This window comes from Narcine bancroftii, chromosome 6, assembly GCF_036971445.1.
Source record: "Narcine bancroftii isolate sNarBan1 chromosome 6, sNarBan1.hap1, whole genome shotgun sequence".
In the NCBI taxonomy this organism is placed as follows: Eukaryota; Metazoa; Chordata; class Chondrichthyes; order Torpediniformes; family Narcinidae; genus Narcine; species Narcine bancroftii.
Genome location: NC_091474.1, coordinates 91,993,716 through 92,015,193, shown reverse-complemented (window position 1 = coordinate 92,015,193; position 21,478 = coordinate 91,993,716). Strand labels below are relative to the sequence as shown.

The 21,478-nt window shown below is 40.7% G+C and overlaps 2 protein-coding genes across 2 annotated transcripts in view; one reads left to right on the top strand and one right to left on the bottom strand.

Annotated features, from left to right (window-relative positions):
- Nucleotides 1-2,305, bottom strand: part of hif1an (hypoxia inducible factor 1 subunit alpha inhibitor) — a 52,328-nt gene extending 50,023 nt beyond the window's left edge. The window contains exon 1 of the mRNA XM_069885707.1: nt 1,789-2,305. Within this exon, the coding sequence (XP_069741808.1) occupies nt 1,789-1,917 (129 nt within the window). The 5' untranslated portion in view covers nt 1,918-2,305. The remainder of the gene's footprint in view (nt 1-1,788) is intronic.
- On the top strand, nt 2,141-21,098 carry ndufb8 (NADH:ubiquinone oxidoreductase subunit B8). Its single transcript, XM_069885708.1, has 5 exons — nt 2,141-2,317; nt 16,901-17,027; nt 18,389-18,488; nt 19,104-19,259; nt 20,912-21,098. The coding sequence occupies exons 1-5, from the start codon at nt 2,227-2,229 to the stop codon at nt 21,002-21,004; spliced, it is 567 nt and encodes a 188-aa protein (XP_069741809.1). The 5' UTR covers nt 2,141-2,226; the 3' UTR covers nt 21,005-21,098.
- The last annotated feature ends 380 nt before the right edge of the window (nt 21,099-21,478 follow it).

Below are 21,478 nucleotides of genomic sequence, written 5' to 3'. Positions count from 1 at the left end.
GCATAATAATGATGGGGGGGCAGCAGCTAGAGGGTTGGAAGTGGAATTCTCAGAGTTCAGATGAATAATGCCTCAGCAAAAACCACCTGTTTGCATTCATTGGTGTTTTGTGTGATCCTATTGTGTGTAAAACAGACACAGGTGGCAAATTAACATATACATGTCTAAATTCAGTGTAACATTGCTGTATAAATGCATTTATTTAGCTCCTTTAATAGCCTTAGGACAGCCTGTACCATTTACATCTAATTAAGTATTTGTGCAGTTAAAACAGGAAATTCAGACTACAAGAACATTAGAAATCGGAACAGGAGTCAGTTATCCAGCCCATCAAGCCTGCTCCACCATTCAATGTGATCACGGTTGATCTGATGACAGACACATCTCCACCTACTTGCCCTTTTTAAATATTTTTTTTTTGATTTTGAATTATTCAACAGAGCACGTCAATGTCATCCAGTAATTTAATTATATGTGATGCCTCTTTCCCCCCCCCCCACCCTTTCACCATTTTCTTTAATTCCCCTTCTATGAAAAAATCTATCCATCCTTGTCCTAAATATATTTACTGAGGTAGCCTCCACTGCTTCCATGGGCATCAGATCCAATAGATTCACCACCCTGTGGGAAAAGCAGTTCCTCCTCATCTGTCCCAAATCTACTACCCTAAATCTTGAGGCTATGACCCCTAGATCTGGTCTCCCCCATTAATGGAAAAAACTTACCTATTTCTATACCTTTCATAATTGTATGTTTCTTTCAGATCGCCTCATTCTAAATTCCACCGAGTACAACAGTACTGGTGAATCTACTCTGCCCTGCCTTACATTGCTACCTCGTATTTCTGATCTGAAATGTTCAGTTTCGCCTTCCACAGCCTGACCAGCTGAGTGTTTGCAGTAATTTCACTGAGCATTTCATTTCTATGATCTCACTGAAGTATTTCCGCAGAAATATAATCACAGAAAGGGGCACCACATAAATAACAAAGAGATTGTGACTAGACATTGCTTCCAAAATAGTTGGGGGCAATTTTTCTAATGGTGACAGATACAATTAACTCGATCAGTTTTAATATTTGGCATTAAATTCCTGTAAATCAGAAATATAGACACCAAGAGCCAGTTGTGTCATGTAAATGACAAGATCACAACTAGACCTTGCTTGCAAAATAGTTGGGAACAGAGGACAATTTTTCTATTGTGACAGACACAATGAACTCAATCAGTTTGAACTTTCAGCATTAAATTCCTATAAATCGTCACGCAAAGAGCCAGTTGGTGTCACATAAAATACAAGGAAACTACAACAAGACTGTAAGACAGACTGCAAGAGGCACTTAGGCAATTCCTGCCGGTGGCGAATCTGTCTACCCTGGAGCAGGCAAAAAGAAATTTCATGTAATACGACACAGTTTTATTACTTTGACAATATAATGAATCTTGAAATCCCCGTCCATAGCCAAGATAAAGGTAGATAGCCAACATTTCGGGCATGAGCCCTTCCTCAAGGAGTTGGTGAAGTACCTTTATTTTTCCTACACAAGGACACTGCTGTGTTTTTACTTCAACCACGGGGACAGTGGGCTCTCCTGCTTTACTTCCAGGGAGAACCCCACCTGCAGTTTCTGTTTAATGACACAGGCGAGAGTGGTTGGGATGAACCTTTCCAGTGCAGTACTGCCAACTCCTTCCCTCTCTGCAATCCGGTCCCAACTGGAGGTGGGAGGGGTGGGGGGTTCCGGGCAGGATCTCCAGCCTTGGCCCACATCCCTATGCACTCAGTTACCTCATTGTCTATGAGGACATCGGCCCGTGGATCACTGTGGGACATCCTGGGGATGGCCTTGGTGGCGAAGGTGTATTTCCTCAGCTGAGTCTCGCTCCATCCCGGGCTTGCTCCGCTCTGCTCGGCCATGGCCTCTCCTCGCTACCCAGCCCGGCTCCAAGACGGCGGGAACCCGCAAGCAGAACACAGCCGAGGGAGCGAAGATCCCTGTTGTCGGAAGCGGATCCCACTTGACATGCGCAATCCCCTCCCCCCTCCTCCTCTCTCGACGACGCCGGAGGTGCGTTGATCGCCCGTCGCCATCTGGCGGCCAGAAAGAAGCTCGAGCTCTGCACGCATGTGCGCTGCTGGCTGTCGTTTGACGCGTGCGCAGTGGCGGCGGCGACGGCGGGGAAAGCTGTGCTGCCGCCTCGGCGTCTGTCCGCCTTGCGGGACGACATGGCCCTCAGTCCTCGTTGGATGCGGGCCTTGGCGTGGGGCGTCAGAAAGAGCTTGCAACCCGCTGGGGGCTGGCCTTCCGCTCGGGCTGGTGAGAGTTGGGCTTTTTAATCTGTCATCAGGCGGTTTATCGACATTAACTTTGAAAGGGGGCAAGGCCCAGGGTTCAGCCTCAGTTCAATGGAAGGTCAACGACTGAAACACTAATGCAGTGGTTCTCAACTAAGTTTACTGCCCCGATTAATCCCTTACTAACCCCAGAGCCCTGATGCCAGTGGTGTTTTGTGATTAGTAAGGGATTACTTAAAGTTGTATGTGACTGATTGGGGTGGGGGGTGGGGGGGGGGGGGGGGAGGAGAAAAGTCTGAGAATCACTGTTTTCAAATTGCTGTCTTCTCACTGATGTTATTTCCATGATGATATCTGCTTCATGACCATGTCTATTTCGATAGCTCTGTTGTCAGACTTCCCACTCGACGTCGGAGAGACTGGGAGATCGCTTCGCTTCGACCACAACAGTGACAGAGACCCTCCCCCCCTTCCCTCTCTCCTCTCCTCTCCTCCCCTCCCCTCCCATTTCAGTTCTGGGTCACGCTCGCATGTCTGTCCGTGGCCTTGTGTAATGTCCCACAAATTAGAGGAGCGATACCGTCTGGGTACCCTCCAACCAGATGGCATGAGCAACGACTTTTCCAGTTTCTGCTAACCTACTCTCCTCCTCCTCCTCCTTCCCTCCCTCCTCCTCCTCCTCCTTCCCTCCTCCCCTCCCTCCTCCTCCTCCTCCTTCCCTCCCTCCTCCTCCTCCTTCCCTCCCTCCTCCTCCTCCTCCTTCCCTTCACAGTTCTCCCTAACACCTTGCCATCCCTCCCCCCCTTGATCTCTGGTGTCCCCTCCCTTCTCAACTTATCACTTCCTGCCTTTACAACCAAACCTCTTTTCACCCCCCCCCCCCCAACCGCTTACTCTTTTGCTCAGACGCCTGCTGACATTTTTCCTTACCTTAATGAAAGGCTATGCCTGAAATGTCGGTGATGTATTTTTACCTGTCTGACCTGTTGAGTTTATCCAACATTGTGTGTTTTTACACACAGTCTACAAATTTTCATGTTTTATTTCTGGTAGAGCGTCTGTGACAGTGGTTCTCAACCCTTTTCTTCCACTCATGCCATCTTAAGTAATTTCTTACTAAGGTTGTATGTGAGTGGAGAAAAAATTGAGAACCACTGCACTAATGTTTGTCATATCTGCCTCACCTGCTGAATATCAGCTGGATATTCTGTTTATCTCCAACACTGAACTATGTTTATCATCAGAATGAGTGAAAAGTGGAAAACTGAGCTAAAGTTTAAGATCTTTCATCAATGAGAACATTTCCGGAGGAGTCACGTGATGGAGTAGTGGCCGGACGGTGAACTCCAGCCCTCTACAGAAAAGTCGGAAAAAACAAAGGAAAACACAAAGGCACAAAAATAAAAATTAAAGAAAAGTGAGTATAAAGGTGGAAAGAAGATGGCGACGAAAAAAGAAAAATCGAAATCAACGGTAAGAAGAGAGGAAGAGAAGACAACGGAAGAAGAAGGAGAAGGCCTTACCTGTTCGAAGAGGCCCGCGGTGGAGAGAGAAACCCGCTCCCTCAGGTCGGTAGAAAGTGGACTACAAAAATGGCTCGCTGAGCCGAGTAAAAGTGTGCAACCGCGCATGCAAAAAAACTCACCGACGGGAGGGGTGACCAGCTGGGGAGTCGATCTCCACAGCCGGCAATGACAGCTGCAGAACACCTGCAGCAAGAGGAGAACATAGAAGACAACGAAAACAAGAAAGAAGAGAAGAAAAGGGCAACAAAGAAACAACAGATGGCCAACCCAGAGGAAGAAGAAGAGGAAGAGTACAGTGAAATAGAAGAAGAAGGGAAAGGCAAGATAAAGGATATACTTTCTCTTATTAAAGAATACATGGAGTCATTTAAAGAATGGCAAGCACAAGAATTTAATGATTTAAGAAGAAGAATAAACAATACAGAAGAGAAAATGAATAAAATAGATATGACCTTAACAGAAATGGGAAAGAGAATGGACAAGATGGAAGAGCGGGAAGCAGCAGTAGAAATGGAGGTAGAGGACTTAAAAAAGAAATTAGAGGAATCTAATAAAAAAGTTATAGAGACACAAGAACTGTTAGCTCAGAAAATAGATATAATGGAAAATTATAACAGAAGAAATAACATAAAGATAGTGGGCCTTAAGGAAGATGAAGAAGGCAAGAATATGAAAGAGTTTATAAAAGACTGGATCCCCAGGATCCTAGGATGTCCAGAACTACAGCAAGAAATGGAAATAGAAAGGGCACATAGAGCATTGGCCTTTAAACCACAACAAAGGCCAAGATCTATTTTAGTAAAATTCCTAATATATACTACAAGAGAAAAGGTACTGGAGAAGACAATGGAAAAAGTAAGAGAGGGCAAGAAGCCACTGGAGTACAAAGGGCAAAAAATCTTCATTTATCCAGATATAAGTTTTGAACTCCTGAAGAAGAGAAAGGAGTTCAATACAGCAAAGGCGATTTTATGGAAGAAAGGGTATAAATTTATACTAAAGCATCCAGCAGTATTGAAAATATTTATCCAGGACAACAAAACAGACTATTCTCGGATCCACAGGAAGCACGAAAATTTGCAGAACAATTACAAAATAGACTGAGGGATGAAGACGTGTAACGAGAGTACAAAAGACTGAGAACTAAAAAGACACAAGTTTTGAACTCCTGAAGAAGAGAAAGGAGTTCAATACATCGAAAACGATCTTATGGGGAAAAAAAAAACTATTCTCGGATCCAGAGGAAGCAAGGAAATTTGCAGAACAACTACAAAACAACCAGAGAGATGAAGATATGTAATAAGAGTAAAAATGACCACGGTTTATATGTATGTGGGTAAAGAGGTATATGTGTGTATATGTATAATGTGCATACGTGAATGTATCCGTATTGAGAGGAAAATATAGATAGTATAGACAAGAATTAATAAGGGAAGGAAATGGAATAGAGGGAATAAGGAGGGAACTAAAAGAGTGACCTTTGTTACATATGAAAAGTGAAATCTTTTCTGGGGGGGGCTGGGTGGGGAGGAGTTACGGTCACTGCAAAATCAGCTGACGTTTGCGAGTGAATTCGCAAATCCAAATGGAGAGGGGAGATGTGGTTGTCCGACAAGGGATAAAGGACAACTCAGGAGGGGAAGGGGAGATTGGGGCTAAAGAAGTTTTAAATAGGAGAATAAGGAAAATGTTTCATGTTTTAGGAATGTTGTCTTATAAAGGGTTCAAAACAAGAAAACAGAAATGGATAAGAAGGAAAGGTAATGGAGAAACGGAAAGGGAAGATAAACAAAGTATAAAATGGCTACGTTGAACTATATGACTTTAAATATTAATGGAATACATAACCAAATTAAAAGGAAGAAACTGCTAAATTTACTGAAAAAAGAAAAAATTGATATAGCATTTGTGCAAGAAACACATTTAACTGAATTGGAGCACAAGAAATTAAAGAGAGATTGGGTAGGACATGTAACAGCAGCATCGTATAATTCAAAAGCAAGAGGAGTAGCTATATTAATTAGTAAAAATGTGCCATTTAAAATAGCAGGGAGATATGTAATGATAAAATGTCAGATATATTCGGAGTTTTGGAATCTACTCAATGTATATTCACCTAACGAAGAAGATCAAAAGTTTATGCAAAATATCTTTTTGAAGATAGCAGATACGCAAGGGAACATATTAATAGGAGGAGATTTCAACCTGAATTTGGATTCAAATATGGACAAAACTGGGAAAAAAATTAACAGAAAGAACAAAGTAACCAAATTTATAATTAAATCGATGGAAGAAATGCAACTTTTGGATATATGGAGGAAACAACACCCAAAGGAAAAGGAATATTCATATTACTCGGCTAGACATAAAACATACTCAAGAATAGACCTATTTTTGTTATCAGCTCATATGCAAGATAGAGTAAGAAAAACAGAATATAAAGCTAGAATATTATCGGACCATTCACCCTTAATATTGACAGTAAAGTTAGAGGACATCCCTCCAAGAATGTATAGGTGGAGATTAAACCCCATGTTACTTAAAAGGCAGGATTTTAGAGAATTTATTGAAAGACAAATTAAAATGTATTTTGAAATAAATACGGAATCAGTGGAAGATAAGTTTATACTATGGGATGCAATGAAAGCATTCATTAGAGGGCAAATAATAAGTTATGTAACCAAGATGAAGAAGGACTATAATCAGGAAACAGAGCAGTTGGAAAGGGAAATAGTAAATATAGAAAAAGAATTAGCAATGAAGGAAGATACAACTAAAAGAAGAGAATTGGCGGATAAAAAAATAAAATATGAAACACTACAAACATATAAGGTGGAGAAGAATATAATGAAGACAAAACAGAAATATTATGAACTAGGTGAAAAAACGCACAAAATCCTAGCATGGCAGCTTAAGACAGAACAAGCTGAGAAAATGGTATTGGCATCAAGGAAAAAAGACAAACAAATCACATATAATCCAAAAGAAATTAAGGAAATCTTTAGAGAATTCTATGAACAATTATACCAAACTGAAAACGAAGGGAAAGAAGGGAAAATAGGTGAATTTCTGACTAAAATGGAACTACCAAAACTACAAATAGAGGAACAAAATAAATTAACAGAACCATTTGGAATAGTAGAAATACAAGAGATAATAAAAAAATTACCAAATAATAAGACACCAGGAGAGGATGGATTCCCAATAGAATTCTACAAAACATTTAAAGACTTATTAATTCCGCCCCTGCTGGAAGTAATCAACCAGATTGATAAAACATAAAGCTTACCAGATTCATGTCTTCTTTGGCTTGGCTTCGCGGACGAAGATTTATGGAGGGGGTAAAAGTCCACGTCAGCTGCAGGCTCGTTTGTGGCTGACAAGTCCGATGCGGGACAGGCAGACATGGTTGCAGCGGCTGCAGGGGAAAATTGGTTGGTTGGGGTTGGGTGTTGGGTTTTTCCTCCTTTGCCTTTTGTCAGTGAGGTGGGCTCTGCGGTCTTCTTCAAAGGAGGTTGCTGCCCGCCAAACTGTGAGGCGCCAAGATGCACGGTTTGAGGCGATATCAGCCCACTGGCGGTGGTCAATGTGGCAGGCACCATGAGATTTCTTTAGGCAGTCCTTGTACCTTTTCTTTGGTGCACCTCTGTCACGGTGGCCAGTGGAGAGCTCGCCATATAATACGATCTTGGGAAGGCGATGGTCCTCCATTCTGGAGACGTGACCCATCCAGCGCAGCTGGATCTTCAGCAGCGTGGACTCGATGCTGTCGACCTCTGCCATCTCGAGTACTTCGACGTTAGGGATGAAAGCGCTCCAATGGATGTTGAGGTTGGAGCGGAGACAACGCTGGTGGAAGCGTTCTAGGAGCCGTAGGTGATGCCGGTAGAGGACCCATGATTCGGAGCCGAACAGGAGTGTGGGTATGACAACGGCTCTGTATACGCTTATCTTTGTGAGGTTTTTCAGTTGGTTGTTTTTCCAGACTCTTATGTGTAGTCTACCAAAGGCGCTATTTGCCTTGGCGAGTCTGTTGTCTATCTCATTGTCGATCCTTGCATCTGATGAAATGGTGCAGCCGAGATAGGTAAACTGGTTGACCGTTTTGAGTTTTGTGTGCCCGATGGAGATGTGGGGGGGCTGGTAGTCATGGTGGGGAGCTGGCTGATGGAGGACCTCAGTTTTCTTCAGGCTGACTTCCAGGCCAAACATTTTGGCAGTTTCCGCAAAGCAGGACGTCAAGCGCTGAAGAGCTGGCTCTGAATGGACAACTAAAGCGGCATCGTCTGCAAAGAGTAGTTCACGGACAAGTTTCTCTTGTGTCTTGGTGTGAGCTTGCAGGCGCCTCAGAATGAAGAGACTGCCATCCGTGCGGTACCGGATGTAAACAGCGTCTTCATTGTTGGGGTCTTTCATGGCTTGGTACAGCATCATGCTGAAGAAGATTGAAAAGAGGGTTGGTGCGAGAACACAGCCTTGCTTCACGCCATTGTTAATGGAGAAGGGTTCAGAGAGCTCATTGCTGTATCTGACCCGACCTTGTTGGTTTTCGTGCAGTTGGATAATCATGTTGAGGAACTTTGGGGGACATCCGATGCAGTCTAGTATTTGCCAAAGCCCTTTCCTGCTCACGGTGTCGAAGGCTTTGGTGAGGTCAACAAAGGTGATGTAGAGTCCTTTGTTTTGTTCTCTGCACTTTTCTTGGAGCTGTCTGAGGGCAAAGACCATGTCAGTAGTTCCTCTGTTTGCGCGAAAGCCGCACTGTGATTCTGGGAGAATATTCTCGGCGACACTAGGTATTATTCTATTTAGTAGAATCCTAGCGAAGATTTTGCCTGCAGATTCATGTAAAACAACAATAATTACAGTAATACTAAAGCAAGGGAAAGATCCACTCTCACCAGCGTCATATAGACCAATATCTCTACTTAACACAGATTATAAGATAATAGCTAAACTATTAGCAAACAGATTAGCAGAGTATGTACCGAAAATGGTAAATTTAGACCAAACTGGATTTATCAAAAAAAGACGCACAACAGACATTATTTGTAAATTTATTAACTTAATTCATGCAGTAGAAGGGAATAAAGCACCTACAGTAGCAGTTGCTTTAGACGCAGAGAAGGCCTTTGACAGAGTAGAATGGAATTATTTGTTCAAAGTATTGCAAAAATTCAGTTTACCGGAGAAGTATATTAATTGGATTAAAGCATTATATAAGGGACCGTTAGCGAAAGTGACAGTAAATGGACATGTATCAAAGCAATTTAACTTAAGCAGGTCAACACGGAAGGGATGCCCACTATCACCTTTATTGTTTGCGTTAGGTATAGAACCACTAGCAGAATTGATAAGAACAGATAATAATATAAAAGGAATAAAAATAAAAGACAAGGAATATAAAATCAGTTTATTTGCGGATGATATTATAGTGTACTTAACAGAACCAGAACTATCAATAAAAGAATTATATAAGAAATTGAAGGAATATGGAGAAGTGTCGGGTTACAAGATAAATGTAAATAAAAGTGAAGCAATGCCTATGAATAATGCGGATTTCTCAAAATTTAAGAAGGAATCACCATTTAGATGGCAAATGCAAGCAATAAGATACCTAGGTGTACAAATAAACAAAAATCTCGGCCAACTATAGAAACTCAATTATTATCCACTAATGAAAAAATTACAGGACGATTTAGAGCATTGGAAAGATTTACCACTAACACTAATAGGAAGGATAAACTGTATTAAAATGAACATTTTTCCAAGGATATTATACTTATTTCAAGCATTGCCAATACAACTGACAGAGAAATTCTTCAAGGAGTTAAAGAAAATAATAAGGAAATTTTTATGGAGAGGGGGGAAACCAAGGATAGCACTAGATAAATTAACAGAATGGTATAAACAAGGAGGCTTACAACTGCCAAACTTTAAAAATTATTATAGAGCCGCACAATTAAGATACCTATCAGATTTTTATCAAACAAGGGAAAAGCCAGATTGGACGAGATTAGAATTAGATAAAATAGGGGAAAAGATACCTGAACACATATTATATAAATGGGATGAAAAATTGGTACAACATAGAAGTTCTCCAGTATTACATCATCTCCTCAATATTTGGAAGAAGATGCATGTAGAAAGAAATAAAACAAATTATCAATTACCAAAACTAATATTGACGCAAAACAAGTTACTCCCTTTTACAATAGATAACCTTTCCTTTAGAGAATGGGGGAAAAAAAGGGATTAAAAGAATAGAAAATTGTTTTTCAGGAAATAGATTCTTATCCTTTGAACAAATGAAAGATAAGTACAATATAACTCAAGATACAGCGCTGGCATATTACCAATTGAGATCCTACTTGAAGGATAAATTAGGAAGCAGCTTGAGTTTGCCAGAGGGCAGTAACCTTGAATATGTGATTACAGATACAATGATAAAAGATTTATAACAAATATGTATATTAAACTGCAAGAAAAGGAGAATGAGGAAACAAATGGTAAAACTAAACAAAAATGGGATCAAGATTTAAATATAAAGATAAAAAAGGAAACATGGGAGAAGTTATGCTCCGGAACGATGAGAAATACAATAAATACGAGGTTACGTATGATACAATATAACTGGATACTCAGGCTATACATTACACCTCAAAAGTTTAATAAATGGGACCCAACAGTATCTGATAGATGTTTTCGATGTAAAAAAGAAATGGGAACAACAATTCATGCAATCTGGACATGTGAGAAAGTAAAAAAATTTTGGGAAGATCTAAATCAGATATTAAATTAAATAACAGAAAACAATATACCAAAGAATCCAGAGATCTTCCTCCTAAGTAACATAAAAAACAAAGAATTTGGAATTGATTTGGAGGATGCACAAAAAAGATTTGTTAAGATAGCTCTAGCCGTAGCAAAAAAATGTATTACGTCAACCTGGAAATTGGAAGATAATTTGAAAATACAACAATGGTATATAGAAATGAATAAATGTATTCCATTAGAAAAAATAACATATAGTTTAAGAAATAATATTGAAATATTCGAACAAATATGGGAGCCTTACATTAAATACAATAGCGAAAACCTACCGGGGACAATCATTACCTAAGTTAACGGAAGGAAAAGGAAATGAAAAGAATGGACTTCAGTAGAATTTCTGGTGTATTTTTATTGAATGACAACATTGTCTGACTGGTTTAATGTATCCTAGATTGTATACCTTAAATGGACGGGAGGGGGGAGGTAGGGAGGGTGGGATGGGAGGAGGGAGGGGGGGGAGTAAATGGCACTGTATATGTGTGAAAAGGAAAAAGTGTGTACCATGGTTAATGTGATTTATGGTGTGAAAAATAAAAAAAAATGAGAACATTTCCTCCTACACTGGAAAAGGCTTATTTGGTTCATTGTACAAAGGAAAATAAGAGGCCCTGGAAGGATAGAATGGAAATAAGCTATCAAAAGAATTGTTGGAGGAATTCAGTTGGTCAGATAGCATCCATGGGTAGAATTCTTAAAACAAATGTTTGTTTGCTCAAGATTCCAGCATCTTCAGTCTTTGTGTTTCTCTCTGGAATTGAGCTGGGAACTAGTTCTGTGAAAATGTAGAGTTTATTGTCATACACATTGTACATATGCCTGAAATTCTTATTTGCTGCAAGCTGTGTGTATTTGTAATGAAAAACTATAATAGTTAACTAATTGTATTACTTTAGACAATAAACGTCAAAGATAGGTAGGACTTGCAGTAAAAAAATTACTTGCAGTCAGAAAATTAGGTGTTGCTCTTCCAATTTACGGATCGTATTGGTTTGACAGTACACGAAGCCATGGACAGACATATCACCAGTGTCTGCAGACTTCTGTGTTTTATTTCCATGGTTAGTGTGTGAAGAGGAGGTTCAAGAACCTTATAAGCTATTGGAAAGAAACTGTTCTTGAAAGTAGAGGTACTGACTTTCAACCTCCTATACCTTCTGCCTTTTTTATTATAATTTTTTATTTTTCACACTAAACCATATCAACTAAAATATATACAAACGTTTCTCATTAAATATACACAGTGGCATTTTCTCCCTTTCTTCCTCCCTTCCCACCCCCCTCTAAAAATAAATATTCAACATATACAATACAATAAAACCATAAAACAATGTCTTCACACAATGAAAAATAAACAAGAAAAATGTGTCATCTACTTTTACACACTGAATCAAGTCGTTTTGTTTTCTTATCATTTTAGGGGGTGGAGGTCCGAGGCAAGCCCTCTCTGTTATGTTCCATGTATGGTTCCCAAATTTGTTCAAATAATGTGACTTTAGTTTTTAAATTATATGTTATTTTTTTCCAATGGAATACATTTATTCATTTCCATGGACCATTGATGTATTCTCAGGCTCTCTTCCATTTTCCAAGTTGACATTATACATTTTTTTGCTACTGCTAAGGCTATCATAATAAATCTTTTTTGCGCTTTATCCAATTTGAGGCCTAATTTCTTACTTCTTATGTTACTTAGAAGTAAGATCTCTGGATTTTTTGGTATGTTATTTTTTTGTGATTTTATTTAATATCTGATTTAGATCTTCCCAAAACATTTTCACTTTTGTACATGCCCAAATTGCATGTACTGTTGTTCCCATTACCTTTTTACAGCAAAATGGTCTATATGATGCTGGTGTTAATGGATCCTACCCCGTCTTTGGTATTACTGTAATATTGCTGTCTTACATGAATCTGGCAGGTTTTGTGTTTCTTCTATTTGGTTCATTACTTCCAGGAGAGGAGGAATTAATAACTCTTTAAATGTTTTATGTTTTCCTTGCACCAACCCTCTTTACTATCTTCTTCAGCATGATGCTGAAACAAGCCATGAAAGACCTCAACAATGAAGACGGTGTTTATATCCGGTACCGCATGGATGGCAGTCTCTTCAATCTGAGGCGCCTGCAAGCTCACACCAAGACACAAGAGTAACTTGTCCGTGAACTACTCTTTGCAGACGATGCCGCTTTAGTTGCACATTCAGAGCCAGCTCTCCAGCACATGACGTCCTGTTTTGCGGAAACTGCCAAAATGTTTGGCCTGGAAGTCAGCCTGAAGCCAGCTCCCCACCTTGACCACCAGCCCCCCCACATCTCCATCGGGCACACAGAACTCAAAACAGTCAACCAGTTTACCTACCTCGGCTGCACCATTTCATCTGATGCAAGGATCATCAAAGAGATAGACAACAGACTCTCCAAGACAAATAGCGCCTTTGGAAGACTACACAGAAGAGTCTGGAAAAACAACCACCTGAAGAAACACACAAAGATCAGCGTGTACAGAGCCATTGTCATACCCACGCTCCTGTTCGGCTCCGAATCATGGGTCCTCTACCGGCATCACCTATTGGCTCCTAGAACGCTTCCATCAGCGCTGTCTCTGCTCCATCCTCAACATTCATTAGAATGACTTCATCACCAACACCGAAGTACTCGAGCTGGCAGAGTCCGCAAGCATTGAATCCATGCTGCTGAAGACCCAACTGCGCTGGGTGGGTCACGTCTCCAGAATGGAGGACCATCGCCTTCCCAAGATCGTGTTCTATGGCGAGCTCTCCACTGGCCACTGAGACAGGTGCTCCAAAGAAGAGGTACAAGGACTGCTTAAAGAAATCTCTTGGTGCCTGCCACATTGACCACTGCCAGTGGGCTGATATTGCCTCCAACCGTGCATCTTGGTGCCTCACAGTTCGGCGGGCAGCAACCTCCTTTGAAGAAGACCGCAGAGCCCACCTCACTGACAAAAGACTAAGGAGGAAAAACCCAAAACCCAACCCCAATCAACCAATTTTCCCATGCAACCATTCCTGCCTGTCCCACATTGGACTTGTCAGTCACCAACGAGCCTGCAGCAGACGTGGACATACCCCTCCATAAATCTTTGTCCGCGAAGCCAAGCCAAAGAAAAAGAAGAAAGAAAAGAAATGTTTTATAGAATTCTATTTAAAATCCATCCTCTCCTGGAATTTTATTGTTCGGCAGCTTTTTTTTAATATATCCTGTACTTCCTCTATTACCTTAACCCCAAATGCCCCTCCCTTCTCTGAGTTGCCCCTTATCCCTTGCCGGGCAACCACAACTCCCCTTTCCATTTGGATTGCGATCTTGTTCGCAAGCGTCAACTGATTTCGCAGTGATGGTTATTCTCCCCCCCCCCCCCCGCAGAAAACACTTCTTTTACACATATAACAAAGCTCCCCCTTTGTTTCCCCTTACTTGCTTCCCTTCTCTTTTCCCCTCTTTAGTTCTTTACATATACATTGTTTTTACATCTTTATATATGCTTTATCACCGTTCTTCATTCTTATTACATCTCTTCATCTCTCCTTCTGTCCTGTAAGCGCTCTGTGAATTCTTGTGCTTCCTCCAGATCTGAGAACAGTCTGTTTTGCTCCCCGGGTATAAATATTTTAAGCACAGCTGGATGTCTTGACATAAATTTATAACCTTTTTTCCATAGGATCGATTTTGCTGTATTAAACTCTTTCCTCTTCTTTAAGAGTTCAAAACTTGTGTCTGGATAAAAAAATATTTTTTGACCCTTGTATTCCAATAGTTTATTATCTTCTCTAATTTTATTCCTTGCCCGCTCCAGTATATTTTCTCTTGTCGTATATCTCAAAAATTTTACTAAGATGGATCTTGGTTTTTGATGTGCCTGTGGTTTCGGAGCTAATGCACCATGTGCCCTTTCTATTTACATTTCTTCCTGCATTTCTCTCATTCCCCGGACCTTCAGGATCCATTCTTTTATAAATTCCTTCATATCTGTGTCTTCTTTATCTTCCTTCAGGCCGACTAATTTTATGTTGTTTCGCCTCCTATAATTTTCCAACATATCAATTTTCTGAGCTAACAACTCTTGTGTCTCTTTAATTTTTTTTGTCACTTTCTTCCAATTTACCTCAAGTCATTTACTTCTATTTCTTGTTCTTCCATATTTTCTACTCTTTTCCCTATTTCTGTCATGACCAGTTCTAATCTTTGCATTTTATCTTCAGTTTTTTTCATTTTTCTTTTAATTGCACTAAGTTCTAATGACAACCATTCTTTTAATGCTCTCATTTGTTCTTGGAAAAAAAAGCTTTATCTATATTCTGTTCATCTGTTTTACCTTCTATTTCTCTGTGAAGATCTTGGTGTTCTTCTTCTGTGTCTGTACCTGTGTTTGTGTCTTCTTCTTTGTATCTGTATCTCTTCTGATTTTCCTGATGAGTTGCTTGCCTCACTTTGTCGGGCCTCTTCTTGCTGGGCCTCTTGCTGTTAGTCCTCTCCTCTGAGCTGCTCCTCTTGCCGTTCACCCCATCGACTTTCTTTCTTGACTGGTACCTCACTCCCTCTCCTGCCGCCTTCCTCGTCTTCCAGCTGAGAGCCCTGGTGTCTGGCATCCCTCAGCTGGTCATGCCGTGGTTGCCCACTCCTCGGCTGAGCCCCCCTCCTGTTGGTGTTTGCCTTTACCTTAGATTGCGCAGTTGCACACTTTTGTTTGGCTCAGAGAGCCATTTTTGCAGTCCACCGGTTGGGGGGGTCACGACTCTGCAGGGCCGGCACCAACCTCGGAGATTGTGCACTCTTCATCACCACGTCTTCCTGTTGCTTTGTGCAGGTAAGGCCTTCTCCTTGCTTTTCTGGTGACTTTTCTTTTTTCCCATTGTTTTTACTTTTCCCTTCTTGGGTGCCATCTTCTTTCTCTTCTCTGAAACTTTATCTTCTATTTCATATGTTTTCTATTAGTTGAACTTTGTCTTTTCTTGACTTTTTTTCTGGAGAGGGCTGGTTTTACCCAACTGGCCACTACTCCATCACATGACTCCCCCCACCTTCTGTCTTCTTGAGGCTGTGCCACACATGAGTGTATGCAATGGATGGGAGATCAGAGCCTGTGATGGACCTGGCTATGCTCTGCAGCCTTGTGCATTCCTGGGCACTTGTATTTCCAAATCAGGCTGTAGTATGTCCAGTCGGCATACTTTCAACAGTGCACGTGTAAAGGTTTGATAGAGTATCCAACAACATCCCAAATGTCCCAGGCTCCTTAGAAACTAGATATTACTGGTCTGCCTTGATTGTACTGGTTTACAGGACCTTGGAGATTTTGACTCTTTCCACCTCCTTTCCATCATTGCAGATGTGGAATCATTTAGACTGGAATGCAGTCCAACTGAATATCTGACCAAATAAATTTCAGATTTTAAAAGTGAAAATGTCGGGAAAACTTGGCAAGTCAGTGGATGAAGGTCCTGTTAATGTGTCTGGTCAAGACCCCTTTGCTCAGAACTTTCAGAATTTATTGTCATGAACATATCACAAAGTTCATTATTTTGCGACAGCATCACAGATAAACCATCTTGCAAAATAAATTTAAAAAATAGTGCAAGGTAAAGTCAAAGTCAGGTAGTGCCTGTGGTTCATTGATCATTCAGGAATCTGATGGCAGAGGTGAAGAAGCTGACCTTGTGCCACTGAGAGCTCCTCCTCAGGCTCCTGCACCTTTTTCAGAATGAAGAGGGCGTGGCCTGGGTGGTGAGAATCCTTCGGGACAGAGGCTGCTTTCTGAAGATACCACCTATTGTCAATGTCCTTGATGGAGAGAAGACTGATGCCCCTGGTGTCACAGGCCAAGTTAACAATCCTTGGGTTTTTTTCTTGTCCTGAGTGTTGTTTTTTTTCTTGTACCTACTTTTCTCTGTTCTGATGCAAAGTCATCAAACTGAAATTGTAACTTTCTCTCTCTCTTTCCGCAGATACTGCTTGGCTTTCTGAATACTTTTAGTGTTTTCTGCTTTCATTTGTGAGAAAGGATCAGAAAAAGAAAAAAATATTTTTACTTTTTTTTGTAATTATAAATGTCAGCGTGTCCATTAAGATCTTGGACAGGTTGGGGGCAGAATATAACAAGAAGGGAAGAAAATGGCTGCCTGTTCAGAAGCCTTCTGCTTTGCTCATTTACTTTCAAAATCTTCAAACGGTCAGAGTGAAAAGTTAACTAAGTTCTTCCATTTGTATTTTGATTTTACTTCGCAGCCTCTGGACTTTCAAAGGACATGATGCCTGGTCCTTATCCGAAAACACCAGAGGAAAGAGCATTAGCAGCAAAGAAATACAACATGAGAGTGGAAGATTACGAGCCTTATCCTGATGATGGAATGGGGTGAGCTTGTTTCTGAAAAGTAGATTTAGGGCTGCTATCGATTGTCTTGCTGTGTTTGAGGAAGGCAAAGTATAATATGATGGTGGTAGAATTTATTATCACATATTTAGAATGAAAGAGAATGAAGAATACAGGGCCTTTTAGGCATTTGATTCTTTGTACCTGTTTCACCAATCAATAAGATTATGACTGATCTTTTACTTATATATACGAGTGATGAGGAAGAGAATGAAGGCATGTGCCACTTAAGGTTCACAATACGTTCTGTGAAATTGGGCGTTATGTGATGTTGGACATTGTACGAACACCATATTATATTCTTAGCAAAACTATATGGGATACTGTAGTGTATGTAAACTTTTTATTTGTAAGTAGAGATCAGTGTGGAGACCAACAGGGGTTGTGGGCAGAGAGCGGGGCAGTGGGATTAGTGTGGGGACCGACACAGGGCTGTGGGGGTAGAGAGAAGGGCAGTGGGAACAGTGTAGGGACCGACACAGGGCTGTGGGAGGAGAGAGTGGGGCAGTGGGATCAGTGTGGAGACAAACATGGGGCTGTGGGGAGAGAGCAGGGCAGTGGGATCAGTGTGGGGACTGACACAGGGCTGTGGGGAGACAGACATGGGGCTGTAGGGAGAGCGTGGTGCAGTGGGATTAGTTGGGATTGATACAGGGCTGTGGGGAGAGAGCAGGGCAGTCAGATTTTTTGGATATAATTTCCTATAATTAGTGATTGCTTTTTCTAAATTGCTGTGAACTTGCTCATGGTAACTGAATAATTATAGGACCATGGATGTATATGAGGTTGGACATTGCCCTACCAGATGTTAAGTGACACATGCCTGTATTGTGTATAGCTGAGTTTAAAAAAAACACTTTCTTGCTGATTTCTTTAATGGAGGCTAAAATGACAATTTAAAGAAGTAACATCATTTATACAAGTGGTTATTATTATTGTGGGCTAGACAAAGGCTTCTTAATGGAGAATAATGTTCATTTCCTCTCTTGTGTTTAAACGCAATATGTGTCCATGTTAAGATGGCAAGGTTGGCATAGCAGTTAGCACAATGCTGTTACAGGGCCAGCGATCAGGACATGGGTTCGAATCCCACACTGTCTGTAAGGAGTTTGCGCATTCTCCCTGTGTCTGCATGGGTTTTTGCCAGGGGCTTTGGTTTCCTCTCACCATTTAAAACACGTGCCAGGTGTTTTAGGTTCATTGGGCGTAATTGGGTGGCACAAGTTTGTGGGCTGAAAGGTCCTGTATGTCTAAATTTAAAATTTAAAGAACCTGAGATAGCTATTGAAGCTTTAGACATGAATTTTAATAGTAAGAATGAAAGTTTATTTTTACATGAATAGATATGGTGACTACCCAAAACTACAGAACAAGTCACAGCAGGAGCGAGATCCATGGTATGCCTGGGATGAACCTGACCTGCGACGAAATTGGGGTGAACCGGTGAGCGGAAAGAAATGTCTAGTAGCAATCCAGTCTTGAATAAAATATCGGATTTCTAGAAACCACTTTTCTAGTCTTCATCTGCTTTCTGACAAAAAAAATATTATTCTCTCTCTCTGTCTAGTTCAAAGTTAACTTTATTTTGACATTTTTGGCAGGTTTCTGTTCAGAGTAAAACCAATTAGAAGTGTGAAAACATGTTTTCCCATCTAATATATAATACTGAAATCCAGTATGGGATATTTCTTCCTGATGATATGGCTCAGCATCAAAGTAGGTGCATTTATCAATAGAGAGGCCAAAAATCTTCCGATCTTTTGATTTCATTGATTAAATATGCGTTGTTGGAAAATAAAAACAGTTTACATTTATAAACTTGTGGCCTTTGGGATGTCCAAATGTACGTGTAGCAAATGAAGTTGAATTGAAAGACCTGCCCAGTTAAGACACATTTTAATAGTCATGATTCTTTTCAAACCAAATTGCATTTATGGCTTCACCTGTAATATCGAGCCATCTGGAGCATGTTTTTATGAAATATTTTGAGGCTGGTGGATAATTTGATTTGTTCTGTTTTAAACCCCCCTTCAATGTTTTTCAAATTGCTTTTTCCAGATGCATTGGGATTTTGACATGTTCATTCGGAATCGTGTGGATACTTCTCCAAGTCCTGTAGACTGGATTACCATGGTTAAACACTTGAGTGGCTTTGTAGGGTTTATGCTTTTAATGTTCTTTCTTGGGGAGTTGTATCCTTCATACCAGCCTGTGGTAAGTTTTTAATTACAAATTTACACTTAGCAATTTAGATTTGAGAGATTAACTACTCCAGTGTTAGAGGTTTGTTTGCTTATCACATCCTTTTTGGCATTAACATGGCTTCTCTGGTTTCCATTAGAACTCTTCCACCCTCCATCTTCCTTCCCTCACTCACCCACCCTCCATCTTTCTTCCCTCACTCACCCACCCTCCATCTTCCTTCCCTCACTCGCCCACCCTCCATCTTCCTTCCCTCAATCACCCACCCTCCATCTTCCTTCCCTCACTCACCCACCCTTCATCTTCCTTCCCTCACTCACCCACCCTTCATCTTCCTTCCCTCACTCACCCACCCTCCATCTTCCTTCCCTCACTCACCCACCCTCCATCTTCCTTCCCTCACTCACCCACCCTTCATCTTCCTTCCCTCACTCACCCACCCTCCATCTTCCTTCCCTCACTCACCCACCCTCCATCTTCCTTCCCTCACTCACCCACCCTCCATCTTCCTTCCCTCTAGCTCTGTCTCTTGCTCTTCCCTTTTCCCTCTGTCTCCTTTCCCAGAGCCAAAATCAATTCTCACCTTTCCTCTTATAATATCCAATTAACACCTTTTTATATTGGTCTGTACTACTTCCCCTCCCATTCTTTCCACAGGCCTTTAATTCAGATGCCTGTTTTTTTCACTCATGCCTTGGGGAAGGATCAGGCCTGAAATGTCAGTAACATATCTTTTCCTTCAACAGAAGCTGTGAGACCAGCTATGTTCCTCCAGCATTTCTGTGTTTTGACTACATTTACAGCATCTGCAGACTTTCGTGTTTCACTATGTATCATTAATTCTCCTTTGATTCTTTTGATAATTACAACACTGGCTGTAATTTAAAGTGGTCAATTAACCTACAATAATTTCTTGACAAGGGAGTAAACATGCAAACTGCATACAGGCAGCATCTAACATCAGGATCAAACCTGAATAGCCACTGTACTGGCCTTTCCAACTCATTATCTTAATTTCCTTTGCTAAGCTATTGTCAGCTGGAAATTTGCTTGCATTTTACAAGGCAAAATGACCAGTATGGTTAGCATGGGACAGCACAGTCCTGGAGGCGCTCAGGACTAGGGTTCGAATCCCACACTGTCTGTGAAGACTTTGTATGTTCTCCCCATTTCTGCGTGAGTTTCCTCCAGGTGCTCTGATTTCCTCCCACCGTTTAAAACATACCAGGATTGTAGGTCAATTTGGAGTAATTGGGCAGCAGGGGCTTGTGGGTCGAAAGGGCCTGTTACCTTGCTATATGTTTAAATTTTTTTTAAATTAAAAAAAATCTGTAAATGCATGGCAAAGACTAATTTTCACTGCTCCTTGTATTTCCAGTTCCATATGTTGCAGTATTGAGCAGATATTTATTGTAGACATAGTTTGAGATACTTGAAGATTTGAGACGATAAATAATACGGTGCAGGATTGGATATGCTGGTTTTATTAAGCATTGTTCAAATTGTGTTGGAGCTTCAACAGGAAAGACTGACATTGTCAAGACATGGGTACTTCATTGTTAGCAAATGTAACAGGATTACGATTTTTGGAAAAGAGGAAAAAAATTTGTCTAATACTGGAGTGGGGAAATTGATTTGTGTTTTAACTTAAATTCTTTTTCCAGGGTCCTAAACAGTATCCTTATAATAACCTTTATCTGGAGAATGGAGGTTCACCTGATGAAGAACCACCCCAAGTGAAGAACTATGAAATATGATGATATTTCTGCAGCTAATTGTGGGGTATTTGTCAATTTGAAATGGATCTCTTGTGTATAATGAATGATGAAATAAATAACATTTTAAAAAATAGTCATATTTATGAAAACTATGTTCCAGTTACTTGGGAGGATGACTTCAATAGTTATAGGAGAAAAGATTTGGGAAACACAAAAGGAGCTAATCCTCTCCACATTTTTTTCCAGTTACTTTTCATGTTCAAGCAATCCTATTTGAAATGAATCCAAATTATCAGATTTTGCTGGAATGGCACTCAGTATTGAGGCATAACCTTTATTATTCACTTGGACCATAAGAAATAATGGCCATTCAGCGGCTCACACCTGCTCTGCCAGAAAATGATCATCCATGATTTTTCAGCTCATGGTATCCTCTCAATTTGCTTTCCCACCTATTCTTCATAAATTATGGTTTTGAACATCCTTCCTCAATCATGATTAGATTTTGTAAAT